General features: G+C 41.7%; 1 protein-coding gene across 1 annotated transcript in view; it reads left to right on the top strand.

The window, feature by feature from the left end:
• Positions 1-10,859, top strand: part of LOC119428773 (collagen alpha-1(XVIII) chain) — a 41,664-nt gene extending 30,805 nt beyond the window's left edge. Inside the window, exons 25-39 of the mRNA XM_037696451.1 lie at positions 1,383-1,436; positions 1,636-1,707; positions 1,778-1,846; positions 1,972-2,002; positions 3,760-3,810; positions 3,889-3,923; positions 4,021-4,134; positions 4,202-4,340; positions 4,947-5,011; positions 7,913-8,041; positions 8,137-8,169; positions 8,242-8,490; positions 8,584-8,781; positions 8,908-9,017; positions 10,533-10,859. Coding sequence (XP_037552379.1) covers positions 1,383-1,436; positions 1,636-1,707; positions 1,778-1,846; positions 1,972-2,002; positions 3,760-3,810; positions 3,889-3,923; positions 4,021-4,134; positions 4,202-4,340; positions 4,947-5,011; positions 7,913-8,041; positions 8,137-8,169; positions 8,242-8,490; positions 8,584-8,781; positions 8,908-9,017; positions 10,533-10,746 — 1,563 coding nt within the window. The 3' untranslated portion in view covers positions 10,747-10,859. The remainder of the gene's footprint in view (positions 1-1,382; positions 1,437-1,635; positions 1,708-1,777; positions 1,847-1,971; positions 2,003-3,759; positions 3,811-3,888; positions 3,924-4,020; positions 4,135-4,201; positions 4,341-4,946; positions 5,012-7,912; positions 8,042-8,136; positions 8,170-8,241; positions 8,491-8,583; positions 8,782-8,907; positions 9,018-10,532) is intronic.
• The last annotated feature ends 3,087 nt before the right edge of the window (positions 10,860-13,946 follow it).

Consider the following 13,946-nt stretch of genomic DNA (forward strand, 5'->3'; position numbering starts at 1 on the left):
GAGATGGATATAAACAGAGACAGAGGTGGATATAAACAGAGACAGAGGTGGACATAGACAGAGACAGAGGTGGATATAGACAGAGACAGAGGTGGATAGAGACAGAGACAGAGATGGATAGAGACAGAGATTGACATAGAGACAGAGATGGATAGAGACAGAAATCGATATAGACAGAGACAGAGATGGATAGAGACAGAGATTGACATAGACATAGACAGAGATTGATAGAGACAGAGATGGAGATAGACAGAGATGGATAGAGACAGAGAGGGATAGAGACAGAGATGGATATAGACAGAGAGGATATAGATAGAGACAGAGATGGATATAGACAGAGAGGATATAGACAGAGACAGAGATGAATAAAGACAGAGAGGGATAGAGACAGAGATGGATAGAGATGGATATAGACAGAGACAGAGATGGTTAGAGCCAGAGATGGACGTAGATAGAGATGGGCATAGACTGAGACAGAGATGGACGAAGACAGAGATGGGCATAGACTGAGACAGAGATTGATATAAACAGAGACAGAGATGGTCGTAGACAGAGATGGGCATAGACTGAGACGGAGATGGATATAAACAGACGGAGATGGATATAAACAGAGACAGAGATGGGTATAAACAGGGACAGAGATGGATATAAACAGAGACAGAGGTGGACATAGACAGAGACAGAGGTGGACAGAGACAGAGATGGATATAGACAGAGACAGAGATGGATAGAGACAGAGATGGACATAGACAGACAGAGACAGAGATGGATAGAGACAGAGACAGATATTGACATAGACATGGATAGAGACAGAAATGGGTATAGACAGAGACAGAGATGGATATAGACAAGAGATGGATATAAACAGAGATGAATACAAATATAGACGGATATGGATATAGATGATATAGATAAGATAGATATAGCATACTCCAAAGTGAAAAATTTTTTTTTTCACTTTGGAGTATTTTGTTGGTGGAGAATCAGTTTTGTTTGGTGGTTCCTCAGATTTAATAAGTCCGTTGGATGATGGACGAAACGTCTCAGCACAAAAAAGACACCGTCCAGATGACCGGACATATACCTGGATTATTGAGCATGAACTTTGGTGTTAGTCCAGTTTGTGGTCAAATCATTTTTCTTAAAAACCGTCTTTACAGTCTTGTCTTGTCCCGTCTCGTGAGAAGTGTCCCGTCACACCCCTGGTAGTAGCAGAGAGTCATCCCCAAGAGAGTCGTTAGTTTAAATGATTTTAGTTTAGAAGTTTGGTATGAAAAGTGGCGTCCAAATTCCATTCCTTCAATGAATGTTAGTTTTTTATTTTTTAAAGTTTTTATTTTTTGTTGAGAAGGTTTGTGTAACAAGTAAGCCTGTTTCTTTAGGGTCCCTATGGTCCACAAGGTCCTAAAGGAGAGATTGGTTTCCCTGGAAGGCCGGTAAGAAATGCCAACTTTAATCAATTAAAAAATTATTATTATTATTATTATTATTATTATTATTATTATTATTATTATTGCAGGTAAAAGGGTTCATGTTCTTGTCTTATAGCCCATGTTGAAAAAAATTAATAAAATGCTAAAAACTAATTAAAATATTGTGTCAAAAGAATAAAAATGGATTCTGTCAATGTTCCAGGGTCGACCGGGATTAAACGGCGCCAAAGGAGGGAAGGGAGAAGCAGGTGTTGGAGCTGGTTACGGTCACCCTGTGAGAGCTGCAGATTTTACACTTATGATTCAGAAATGGCTGAATTTAACTAATATTTCTCATTGCTCAGGGTCCCCCAGGTCCACCGGGACCACCAGGACCTCCGGGACATCCAGGACATCCCACCGACAGAATCGGAGTGAGTTGAGACTGAATGTGATTTTTCTTTTGTGGTTTATTTATTTCTTTAAACTACATATTTTAATTATATATTTCAGTTTTAGAGTTTTAATAGTAAACATTTAATGTCTTTTTTTTATTTAGGAATACGACGGGCACTCCGGTTATTATCCTGGTGAGTTTGCTTTTTAATTTTAATATCTAAAGACATCACTCTCCTCTAAGGTTCACAAAGAAAGTCAAGTTTTTGTTCCATAAAGTTAAATATTCCAAAACAAGATTAAAAGCAAAAACAACTGGACTTTATTTGTAACTGAAGATGTTTCACTTCTTATCCAAGGCTTTTCTCAATTCAAAGAACAGAGAGTGTAGGGTTTGAGTTAAATGCTGAGCTAAGAAGAATCAGAAGAATCAGATTCAGCCTTTATTGTCATTGCAAAGAAGCACAACAACATTTCATTTCAGTACAGCCCGTCCAAAGAAACACAAACAACATCATGGGTAGATGGGGTGCCTGAGGCTGCAGCCTCATGAGGGGCGCTGCCTTTTTTGTTAGATAAGGAAAAGGGAACACGAGGGAAGAGAAGATTTAAAAAAATCAACTTTCACACTGTCTCCTGTTAGGGACACAGTGTGAAAGTTGATAAAAAACCTTAGCACAAAAAAAGCAACATACAAATGACATTAGACGTATGTGGAGTGGGTGAAGGTGAGGTGGGAGGGGATCCCAGCACAGGCCGCCCAAGAGAGCATTGCAAAAGGAGGAAGGCCAGCGAAGGCGATGAGTTGAGGGGTGGGTGTTTTTAACTGTGCAAGTGAGTGTATGCGTTTGCAAGTAAGTCCGTGAACACTGTTCCAGATAGCCCCCCACCCCCTCCCCCATAGTTCGTGAAAGTGATGGTGCAGTGTTTATCAGCCGGCCTCGGTAGAGCTCTGACACAGGTCCACTGATGTCCTTGGGGAAGGGAATGGGTAGTGGGAGCAGAGCATCTTGTTCACATAACATCCAAGAGAATTTGAGATAGTCTTCCAAGGCCGACACGGGGGAGCCAGATTCAGATAATAACAGTCGTTTTGGGTCAGGCCGACTCTGTTAGTTTCCGTCTGTCTTAAAGTCTCACTGGTACATCTCATTGGCGACTGGTCAGTACCACCGAGCCGAGCTTGTAACTTCTGCAAGGTCAATTCCTTCCCGCCAGCGAGTTTCAGGAGCTGCAAATAGCCTACGATTCTCAGCAAGAATCGCGTCCAGCTTACGGCTCAGCTCACACATCATCTGAGTCTGAGTGCTCACCGCACGGCACATTCCCTCACACAGGCCAGGCAGATTTACAATGGCCAGAACAGCTGCCGACGTTTTTCGAATTTGTCGATATGTCGGGTAACCACCAACTCCAAAAAGCAGAAATCCTGTTATCATAAATCCAATTATGAACACATCTTCAACATCCTCGACAGACAATACTGACAGATACACGATCTCCACTGCCCCCAGGAATCCATCGTGTATCCAGCTGCAAGTGTCCTGTCAGGGCAGGAGGGCTCTCCTTCGCCCTGTCTTCTCATCGAGAAAATTTGTTGAGTTGCATCGCGAGACCAGCTGATCAGATCCATAATTTACAGTTCGGAAGATATGCAAAGAGAGACTCTGAAAGATTCACAGGACAAAGAGGAGAAGCAGGGGAAGGATCAGGAGGAAAAAGTGTCCGCCTTCACCGAGAGCAAGGAGGAAGGAAAAAAAGAAAAAAGTTTCAGCTAGATACATATGCAGATTGCCCCATCGACCCTCATGACAGGGGTTCTTTTAATCTTGTTTTGGATTTACCATGTCCTGGATGACTGAGACTCTTCACCAGTGTAAAGCTAAATATTGTCATTATAAAACAAAACGTCTGGTGTTAAACTTGCCTTTTTTGTTGTTGTTGTTTACAGTTAAAGGAGAGAAAGGTGATCGTGGACCACCAGGGACACTTCAGATTCCAGGTAACATCTTATAAAACATGCAGAGAAAAGCCAAAAAGTGGATGATTTCTGTGTAAACAAATGATTTATATCACTTAGGCCTGGAGTCAGGGTTTGATTTTTACACTTTTAAGGTAAAGCCTTTCTTTTTACATTTAATATTTAATTTAATGGATTCATTATTCAAATTGGATTCCTACTTGATTACATTTCTTACATTTTTCTGACCAGAATGAGCTGAAAGGTGAGATGGGATTGAAAGGAGAGAAAGGAGAACCTGGAGGATATTATGACCCCCGATATGGAGGCAGTGCAGCTGGAGCACCGGGAGTCCCTGGACCTCCAGTAAGAGTCCACCTCAGGAACCAATAAACTGTCTACATATGTTGTATAAAGATTGTTCTCTGACCAGGGCCCTCCAGGAGAATCGATTGTTGGACCACCGGGACCTCAGGGGCCACCTGGACATCCAGGAAGAGGCTACGATGGACAACCTGGGCCTCCAGGACCTCCAGGGCCACCTGGACCATCCCTATCTGGACCTTACAGGGGTACACAGAGTGAGTCATGTTAAAAAAATAATAGAAATTTTCAAAATAAAGGCCTATCCACACCGTAGCTGCCTCTCGGGAGAAGGAGGAACTTATTTCAGCAGGTCTGTTCATCCCGATTCAAAATGGGCTTTTCTGCAAAAACTTAATGTTTTGGCAAATATGGCTAATAAAAAGTATATTTGAGAAATTAGAGTTTTGTAAAGGCTTTTTAAATCAACTACGTTTATGTTTCTTTAGTCCAAAATTTTAGTTTGTTTGTAAAAAAAATAAATCTGATGTTATTAAAATGTGCTGGATTAGTTGCTATTAACTCCTGTTGGCAGAGTACTAAACTGCTTTTATGTTGAGAAAAACTTTATAATCTCCTTGTTTTCAGGCTAGTTCCAGGGCACATTTCATAAAGAACTGCATGTAGATTTGTTTGTGTTTTTAGCAGGAAGCAGGAAATGGGATAACATGCCCAAGAATCGTAGGTCGCAGCGATCTGCAGTAACCAGTGTCCACTTAATTCACTCAGAATATTTAGCTACACACTCCCTGCTTAACATGAGGTCTTCTCAGATTGACTTGTTAAGTGTTCATTTCATTTTGTTTAAATGGCAGCTATCAGTATTCCTGGACCTCCGGGACCACCTGGAACACCAGGTCTACCTGGACCCTCCTCAGGGGTGAGTTGATCTTAGAACTAAGAAGAAACCTTGTTGTACATATTCTCTAAACATGTTCAAATCTCAAGAAACAATGTGCTTCTGCTATTTAAGCAAGAAGCTGAGAGCTAAAGAAAATGTTTGGAGACAGTTTGGAGACTTTTTCACAAATACCAGAACCCTGAAGTTGAAGCTACGGAACATGAGCACCCCCTAGTAGCTGCTTCTAGTACAATTTGTAAGCCTTGCCACTCTGCCTTAAATGGATTTGAAACTGGACAGAAAGCCAATGAAGGACCATCAAAACTGGAGTTATGTGCTCCCGCCTACCTGTACCAATCAAAAATCGTTCAGCAGCATTTTGTACCAGCTGTAAACGTGAGAGGGAGGCCTGGCTAACTCCGATCAAATGAGAGTTACAATAATCCAGATGTGAAGTAATAAAAGTGTGGATTACTGTCTCTAAGTGGCACCTAGAAAGGAGGAGCTTGATTTTTGACAGGCGCCTCAGCTGAAAGAAAGGACTTAACCATGCTGTTGACATGGCAGTCAAGTTTTAGGCAGGGGTCCATTTTCACCCTAAATTTGTAACAATGGATTTTTCGTATGGGACCAAAGAGGAAAAATCAAAGATGGGGAAACTACTAGGACCACTAGATATAAAGATCATAATCTCAGTCTTTTTTTTTTCGTTAAAATGGAGTAAATGAAGTGTCATCCATCCTTAAATGTCATTGAGACAGTCCAGGAGAGACTGAGTGGAGCCATTATGTTTCAAAGGGAAGTAGACTTGACAGTTATCCACATATAAATTAAATTGCACACCATGCTTTCTGAAAATAAAACCCAATGGCAGAAAATAAAGTGAGAACAGGAGAGTACCAAGAATAGAGCCCTGGGGTACCCCCACCCCAGGAAGGGCAGCAGAAACGGAGGTAAAGCTATCCATCATCACGCTAAAACTTCTATCAGAAAGGTAGGACCTAAACCACTGAAAAGCTGAACCAGTATATATGTTATATAGCTTTCTGCTATATGGTAAAACATGCATTTATTTCATACATTTAGTTTGAATCAGTTGAGGCGTAAGAAAATTGTCATGCTAGACTCTTTCTGACGATGTCACAAGTTAGGACTTGTTTAAACTGGACTCTTTAAGCGTACAAACATCCCAGGTGTGAAATCTGGCTTTAAAAATACAACATGGCAGCTCCAAAAAAACAGACATTTTTGTCTTTAATTTGGAGCAAGAGGAGACAACAAAATAGAATAGAGAGAAGTTTGTCATTAATATTTATGATTGCAGTCCATTGAGGTACTATTTTTACCAAAGAAACTTCCTGCTTCTTACCATTGCTCTGATGGCTCGCCACTTGGGGCACTTTTGGAAATTTTTACAGCTAACTGCTGGCGAACCAGAGCCTGGGTCGATCTGCTCTTGTCTCTTTGACAAAGCAAATCCAGTTTTCCCTCAAAGCTCAATCCATCCACTGATTTGTTGCTGTAATAAACAGCTTCACCTCAATTCAACACGTCATTGCTAAATTTGTCTTATTTTGTCGACAAAATAATCAAATTTCTGGTTGTTCTTTACTCCACGTCGTCATTCCATATTCAGTAATTGCCACGAAGCAGAGCACCTCAACGAGCATAAAGAAATGTTTAAAAATATTTATCTGCTTTGAACACTTTGAACATAAAGTGAAAACTTGATTGTGATGTATTTCGAACTACCCTAAATATTTTTAAGTTTTCTGGCACCAAAAAAATTACACAAGCAGTGTTTCCCCTACCATTATACAAGCAGGGTGCCCTACCCTGTCAACACAACCAAGCGCCCCGCCTACCGATCCTCCCCCCACAGTCGACAAGTGCTGGCACTGACATAGCGCTAAGTTAACAACGCATGATACATTTGCGCTAGCTAAAAAGCTATGACTATGGAAATAACACTCCATCTCCACTCACGCTGAGCCGTCTCCACCCCTGTCCCCCGCATCGACAAAAATCGCTGAAGATATGAGCGCCTTGCCAAGGCAAGTAAACTAAGGGAAATGCTGCACAGTGTTTCCCCTACTATTATACAAAGAGGGTGCCTCACCCTGTCAACAGAACCGAGCGTCCCACCTATTGACGCCCCCTCATCGCCAAGTGCCAGCGCTAGTGATGTGCGATACAAACGCGCTAGCTAAAAAGTTATGACTATGAAAGTAGCACTCATCTCTCATGCTGAGCACCCCCCCCCCCCCCCCCCGAGGCACCCTGCCTATCAAACTGTCTCATCCCTCATGCCGACAACTGCCGGCACTGATGTAGCACTAAGCTAGTGGAGTGCAAAACAGATGCACTAGCTAAAAAGCTATGACTATGGAGGTAGCGCTCCATCTCCACTCACGCTGAGCCATCCCCTCTCCACCCGCATTGACAAAAATCGCGGAAGATATGAACACCCTGCCAAGGCAAGTAAACTAGGGGAAATATTGCACAGCATTTCCCCCACCATTATACATGGAGGGCACCCCACTCTGTCAACAGAACCAAGCGCCCTGCCCATTGATGACGCCCCCCCCCCCCCGACAAAGGTGGGCGAGGGACATGGTGCTAACCGCCGGAGACCCAATGGACGTGCTGGCTAAAAAACTATGACTATGGAGGTAGCGTTCCACCTCCACTCGTGCTGAGCCGTCCCCCCCCACCCTGCCGATCCAATTGCCCCACCCCCCCTTGCCAACAACTGCCAGCACTGACATAGCACTAAGCTAGTGGAGCACAGTACAGACGCACTAGCTAAAAAGTTATGGAGGTAGCGCTCAGTCTCCCTCACATTGAGCCATTTCCTTCACCCCCACCCCAAGCGCCCTGCCAAGGCAGAACCTTGTCACTGACCATTTTTAGACTTACGTGTATTTATTTTGTTCGTAGGTGATCGTGTTCAAGTCTTATGACATCATGGCAGCCACAGCCAGAAGACAGCCTGAAGGGTCTCTGGTGTACATAACGGACCAAACAAACCTCTACGTACGAGTCCGAGATGGAGTTCGTCAAGTTCAGGTGAAACTTTGATCTTTGGATCTAAAACCACCCCAGAAGATACAAGATTATTTTGTTTTCTGATTGAAGGTTTTTTTGTGCTTTTATATTTTCAGCTGGGGAACTATATTGCTTTACCAAGTCTACCTGTGAGTGTAGATTTAGATTTTTTACAACACACTTCCTGTTTAACACATAACAAGCACACGTAATGTTTTTAGGGTAATGAGGTTGGAGCTGTGGCGCCACCGCCCATCGTCCCATACTCGCCAGACCTTTACAGACAACCTGCGCATCCAGTCCAACCAGATCCTCGGTACCCTCCACAGACTGACCCCAGGTACCCCAGTTACACAGACCGCTTCAACAGACCGGACGGTCGATACGTAGACCCTCGGTACCCGGTCACGCCTCTGCAGAGACCTCCACCTCATCCGAGTCACATCCACAGCCACAGCTCTGGACCAGCGGTGAGACAAACCACGTTCTCCAAAGCAGGTCTGAGGTGACCAGAAAGGACATACTTATATGGAACAACATGAAATGTGTTTGTTTCCCCACAGCTCCACCTCATTGCACTGAACAGCCCTCAGACGGGCGCCATGAGAGGAAATTCAGGTGCAGATTTCCTGTGCTTCAGCCAGGCTCAGGCCATCGGGTTGAAGGGAACTTTCCGAGCCTTCCTGTCCTCTAAACTCCAGGATATCCACAGCATCGTCCGTAGAGACGACAGAGGAAATGTGCCAATTGTTAACCTGAAGGTAGCTAAATTGAACAGCTTTAAACTGTAAACCAGATAATCTAAATGGTTTACTAACAGCTAGACACCTACAGTATGTAAAGTCCATAGTTATGCTTTAAGCCTGACCTGATGTGACTGTTTGCAGGATGAGGTTCTGTTTGACAACTGGAACGCCATCTTTCACGACGGCAGAATAAAAGATAACATTTCAATCTACTCTTTTAACGGCAAGGACATCCTTAGAGATGACACGTGGTGAGACAACAATCTAAATCTGTCAAGTGCATCCCCACTGAATTAGAGAAAAACTGGGATGGCCACTGATGGTGCTAGATGAGATTACTGAAAGCCATCTTGTGAGGAGTGATTTGTGTCACTGTCATGTTTACATTACTCCCTTCTGTGCACTTTGTCATAAGCTGAAACACATAGAAATAGAATTATTTTACTTGAATAAACATACATTAATAATAATATATTAATATACATATACTAAACAAGAGTCGGGTATTCTGTAAGAAGCCCAACAAGCCTGGTCAGCATTAATGTCAGTCTCTCTTAATTTTTTTAAATGTTTTACAAGTTAAAAACAATGCATTTCAAACAGCTGTCCTGTATAAGAAAATGTATTCAGAAAAGATAACCAATAAACATATGGTTTATAACATTTCTGAACAGAAACCAGCAACTAGGGAGAACAAGCCAGTGTAACTGGCAGTGTAAGACTGGGTAAATGGTGAGGGTTGTGTCAGGAAGGACATCCAGCGTAAAACACTTTTGCCAAAACTAGCATGTGAGTTCATCCAAGCGACTCCACACAGGATCGGTCAAGGCCCGGGTTAACAACGATCGTAACCAGTGCTGCTAACAAAAAGGGTGCCGGCGGAAATTACTGTTAGTCAAAGACCACAAGAAGGGAAACATGTCAGGAGAAAGACAGAGAAGAGAAAAGTCAAGAATGTAGGACTGAGGGTTGCAACTCTAAATGTGGGGACAATGACAGGCAAAGGTAGAGAGCCAGCTGGCATGATGCAGAGAAAGAAGGTAGATGTTTTATGTGTCCAAGAGACCAAGTGGAAAAGCAGCAAGGCTCGCAGCATTGGAGCAGGGTTCAAACTGTTTTACCGTGGACTTTGTTGTTTTACCATGGTGTGGATAGAAAAAGAAATGGAGTTGGGGTGATCCTGAAGGAGGAGTTGGCAAAGAATGTAGTAGAGGTGAAAAGAGTGTCAGATAGGACGATCTGTCTGAAGGTAGAAGTCCTGATGCTAAATGTTATCAGTGGTTATGCTCCACAGGTTGGATGTGACGTAGAGGTGAAAGAGAAATTTTGGAAAGATCTGGATGAAGACGGTGCAACGGTGGCAAAGTGTCATTTTAGGGCTAATATTATTATTTTTTTCTTAAAATCTATTTTCTGACAGATGAAACTGAATAGATTGTTTTCCATGAACTAATAAGCCATAATCCTAACCTATAAAGCATGATGTATTTTTTTAAGTGCTGGTTCCAAAAATAATAACATTGGCAAAACATTACCCTTTCACTGAGTTTAGGCTTTTTACTTTCTTATCGATGGTCTGGTACCATGGTGGCAGCCGCTGAGCACGCCCATGTTGCTACACATAGCTCCTTGCAAAATGGTGGCACTAATTCTCATCTCGCTAGCATAGATTGCACAGTGGCTGATTATTTCAGTGTTCCTCTGGTTCGGTGGGTTCTGCATTTTAGCATAAAGTGTTGCTATAGCTGCTGTGTTTTCTTCCCAAGGCCAGAGAAGATGGTGTGGCACGGGTCGACCAGTGGGGGTCAGAGGCACCTCGATAGCTACTGTGAATCATGGCGCGTCAGCGAGCGGGTGGTGACGGGCATGGCGACGCCACTGCAGAGTGGCAGCCTGATGCAGCAGACCTCCAGCAGCTGCTCCAGCTCCTACATCATACTCTGTGTTGAGAACAGCTACGTTGGCCGTGCCAATAGATAATCGCACTCAAATTGAACAAAGACCTCAAACACGTCCTTACACCGTCTGTGATGCTTTGTAAATATGACTTGTTTTTTTAAGAATGATTATTTTGTTTACTCTTTACACTAGAGCCTGACCGATATGGAAATTTTGGCTATGGCCGATACCAATATTGGGAGGTGAAGCCGAATGCCGATAACCAATATAATGTGGAAAATCTTTGAGCTTTGTCCACCCCTAAGAGTCTAAGGAAACAGCAAGTGGAGCGGGGCTTGTTTATTTAGCGCAGCTGTTAGCAACCATGAAGCTAAGCTAATTGGATCCATGCCATACCTAGTCCCACACTAGGTTTACAAGTGATACACTGGTCATAAAAACAGTCTTCCTAACATGCATTCACATTTTCTACCCTCCACTATTCACCATAAAGTTATCAAGTGTGTTACATAAATATAAATTAAACAAACGCCCTTCCCTATTCATTGTTTCAACAGTCATGTATGGTGAAGGCCTAATTAGATTTGACTGCAGCAATCATAAATCAAATGACAAACAATGCATTTCATTGAGGACAACAAAGATAATGTTACTAGCACTGATATATATTTTACCTCTACGTTAGATATATTGATCTGGCTAAAGTTTTACAAGGCAAGTAGCCTATGCTAGTTATCTATATGTAATCTTGCTAACTTGAGAGGCACGTAGCTAATGACTAGTGGAGGATTGAAGATAAATTATTGTTGATTTTTATTTCATTTTACAGATCAATTCAAATAAACTTCCCATTCTCTGTTCAGCAAATTATGCTACAGAGAATTGTTCCCTGCTTTGACTGTGCTGAAAGTGAAACTTAAAGTAAATGGCCTTGACTTAGAAGAAGCCTTTATGCTCCCTCTGCTGGATACATTGGACAATTACGGCTGGTTCCAGCATTTTAGGGGTGAAAATTAGAAGTGTTTATATCGGCACATAATAGGACACTTATCACCAATACCGATATGTCACTAAACATCTACAGTATCTCGGCTGAAAATATCGGTCCTACCAATATATCGGTTGGGCTCTACTTTCTACATGGTGCTACACAAATTCATTCATGTTATAGGTTAAGCTCAGGTGATCTGCAGCAACTGTCAGCAAATCGCTAGCAGTAAGCAGCTCAAACACGTTTTTGTCATACTTGGGCTTGCATCAATGCTAATGTGATGGGATCGATAGTTAATACAACGTTGCACCAGAATAGCTGGCAAGAGGCAAAATCACATGTGAACACTGATCAAAATAATCATGTTTGATAATTTAATCGGTTCTTATTGCACAATTTCAGAACTGATACACACATGCAAACGTAACGTACATTTTACTAAAACAAAAAGACAGCGTGCTGCCAGTGACGTTGCATTATCCTCTGAACGTGCAGGTTGCATCAGGACCGTAGACAATTCATACTGGAGACTGATAGCCATCATATTTAACTTTTAATGTGAACGAGTGCACAAAAACAAATTGGATCTGTTCAAAAACTTGGAATTGAGCTTAAAGACCTGCAGTGTGGGCATAGCCTTAATGAAGTGGATGTACATGGATTAGAATTTGCTGTTTCTAAGAGAGCTCTCATCTTCTTTTCATGATATCTTGATGCCATATTTAATTCCGAGCTTCTCTCAAATACATTTCAACATCAGTTAAAGGGGAAACTTATTTTACAGTATTAGGTCCGCACCTTAACAAGGTCCAAAACAACCTTTTAAAAACGATGCGCTCCAACCTTACCTTTACGCCACAGCACGTCCTCTTCTTCTTCTTGTGTAAGTTTTATGACTCGTCTTGTTTTTGGTGTTTTCATGGCGGCGTTACACCACACACAGGCCTGAAACAGCGCGTTGGTGCCATGAAACGGTGCCATGTTTACAAGGATATTTTTAGAAACAGTTTGATCGTTTTGGAAAAAGACTGTTTTTGTGTGGATGACCAGCTAATTCTGTGTTTCAGCAAAACTGCACAAACAAGTTGAGATTAACAGGAAAAGCAAGTTACTGCAGATTATTATTTTGTCTCATAAAATGAATTATTTTCAGTAAAATCACAAGACTTGTGATAGATGTAGAACTATTAGATGAACCCTGTGATCAAAGATCTTTGTTAAACAAAAAAAAAGTGTTGTGTCTGAGCAGACCAAAGAAACTAGTTGAAATATTCTTAAAGTATTTTCTAAAAAAAATGTTTTTGACTTCTTTACACTGACAACCCACGGCACAAGTATTATCGTTTTCACTTTTGCTACACGAGGAGATACTTTAGTTTCTTTATACAACGACAAAGGGATATTTATTTTTTATAACCTTTTTCTAATCCAGCTTTAACATTCGAACGCTCACAGATGATTTAAGGTTTGTGCACACAGTGAGCACATTAATAACATATGTACAGATATCTGATGATTTTAAATGTGTAGTTTTTATCATTTTTATATACTAACAGATCAGCTGTAGCTTCTAATCTGTAATGTGGGAGCATCAGGCTGAAACGAGACATCTGGTTAAATAAAACCTGAGAAACGATTTAATTTGCTGTTTTTATTTATTTAATTTGTCATGTTCATATCAAATATATGATTCATAAAAAAACAGGAAAGTTGTTTAAAACACTTGGTAACATGTACAGAAGTGCAACTCTTAGTAACAAAATGCAGCTGCAGTCAGAGGAAAGTAAAGCCCACCACCTATTAGTCTGATGGTTTTTATGTATCAGGACATTAAAAAATGATCTAGTCTTCAGCAGGTTCTGAAATTATTCAAACCTAACATCAGGTAACCCAAAAACACGACCGATTTCAGTTTTTTGGCAAAAACAAAATGAAAATGCTAAGTGAAAAACAAAATCCACCCTCTGACCAAACAGCTTGTAGACCCTACTTTAGCAAAAGGGACTTCATCTAGGTGTTTCTGTAGGACTATCAGGCTCTCGCATGTTTATGGAGGAATTTTAGCCTATTCTTGTTTCCAGCGTTCCTTCATTTCATTGAGGTTTCTGCTCAGTTCTTTGAAGGTCCCACCCAGGGCTTAACTTGAGCCCGATTCTGTCGGAACAGGATCCGGGAACACTCGTATTTTGACAGGGTGCGTTCCGGTAACTGTTTGCTTGGATCCGGTAACTTTCAGGCTTACTAATAATAAAGTTAGAAACAAATACGACTGCCTTGAATGAAAAAAACT

The sequence above is a fragment of the Nematolebias whitei genome, chromosome 23 (assembly GCF_014905685.2).
Source record: "Nematolebias whitei isolate Nwh7 chromosome 23, NemWhi1, whole genome shotgun sequence".
In the NCBI taxonomy this organism is placed as follows: Eukaryota; Metazoa; Chordata; class Actinopteri; order Cyprinodontiformes; family Rivulidae; genus Nematolebias; species Nematolebias whitei.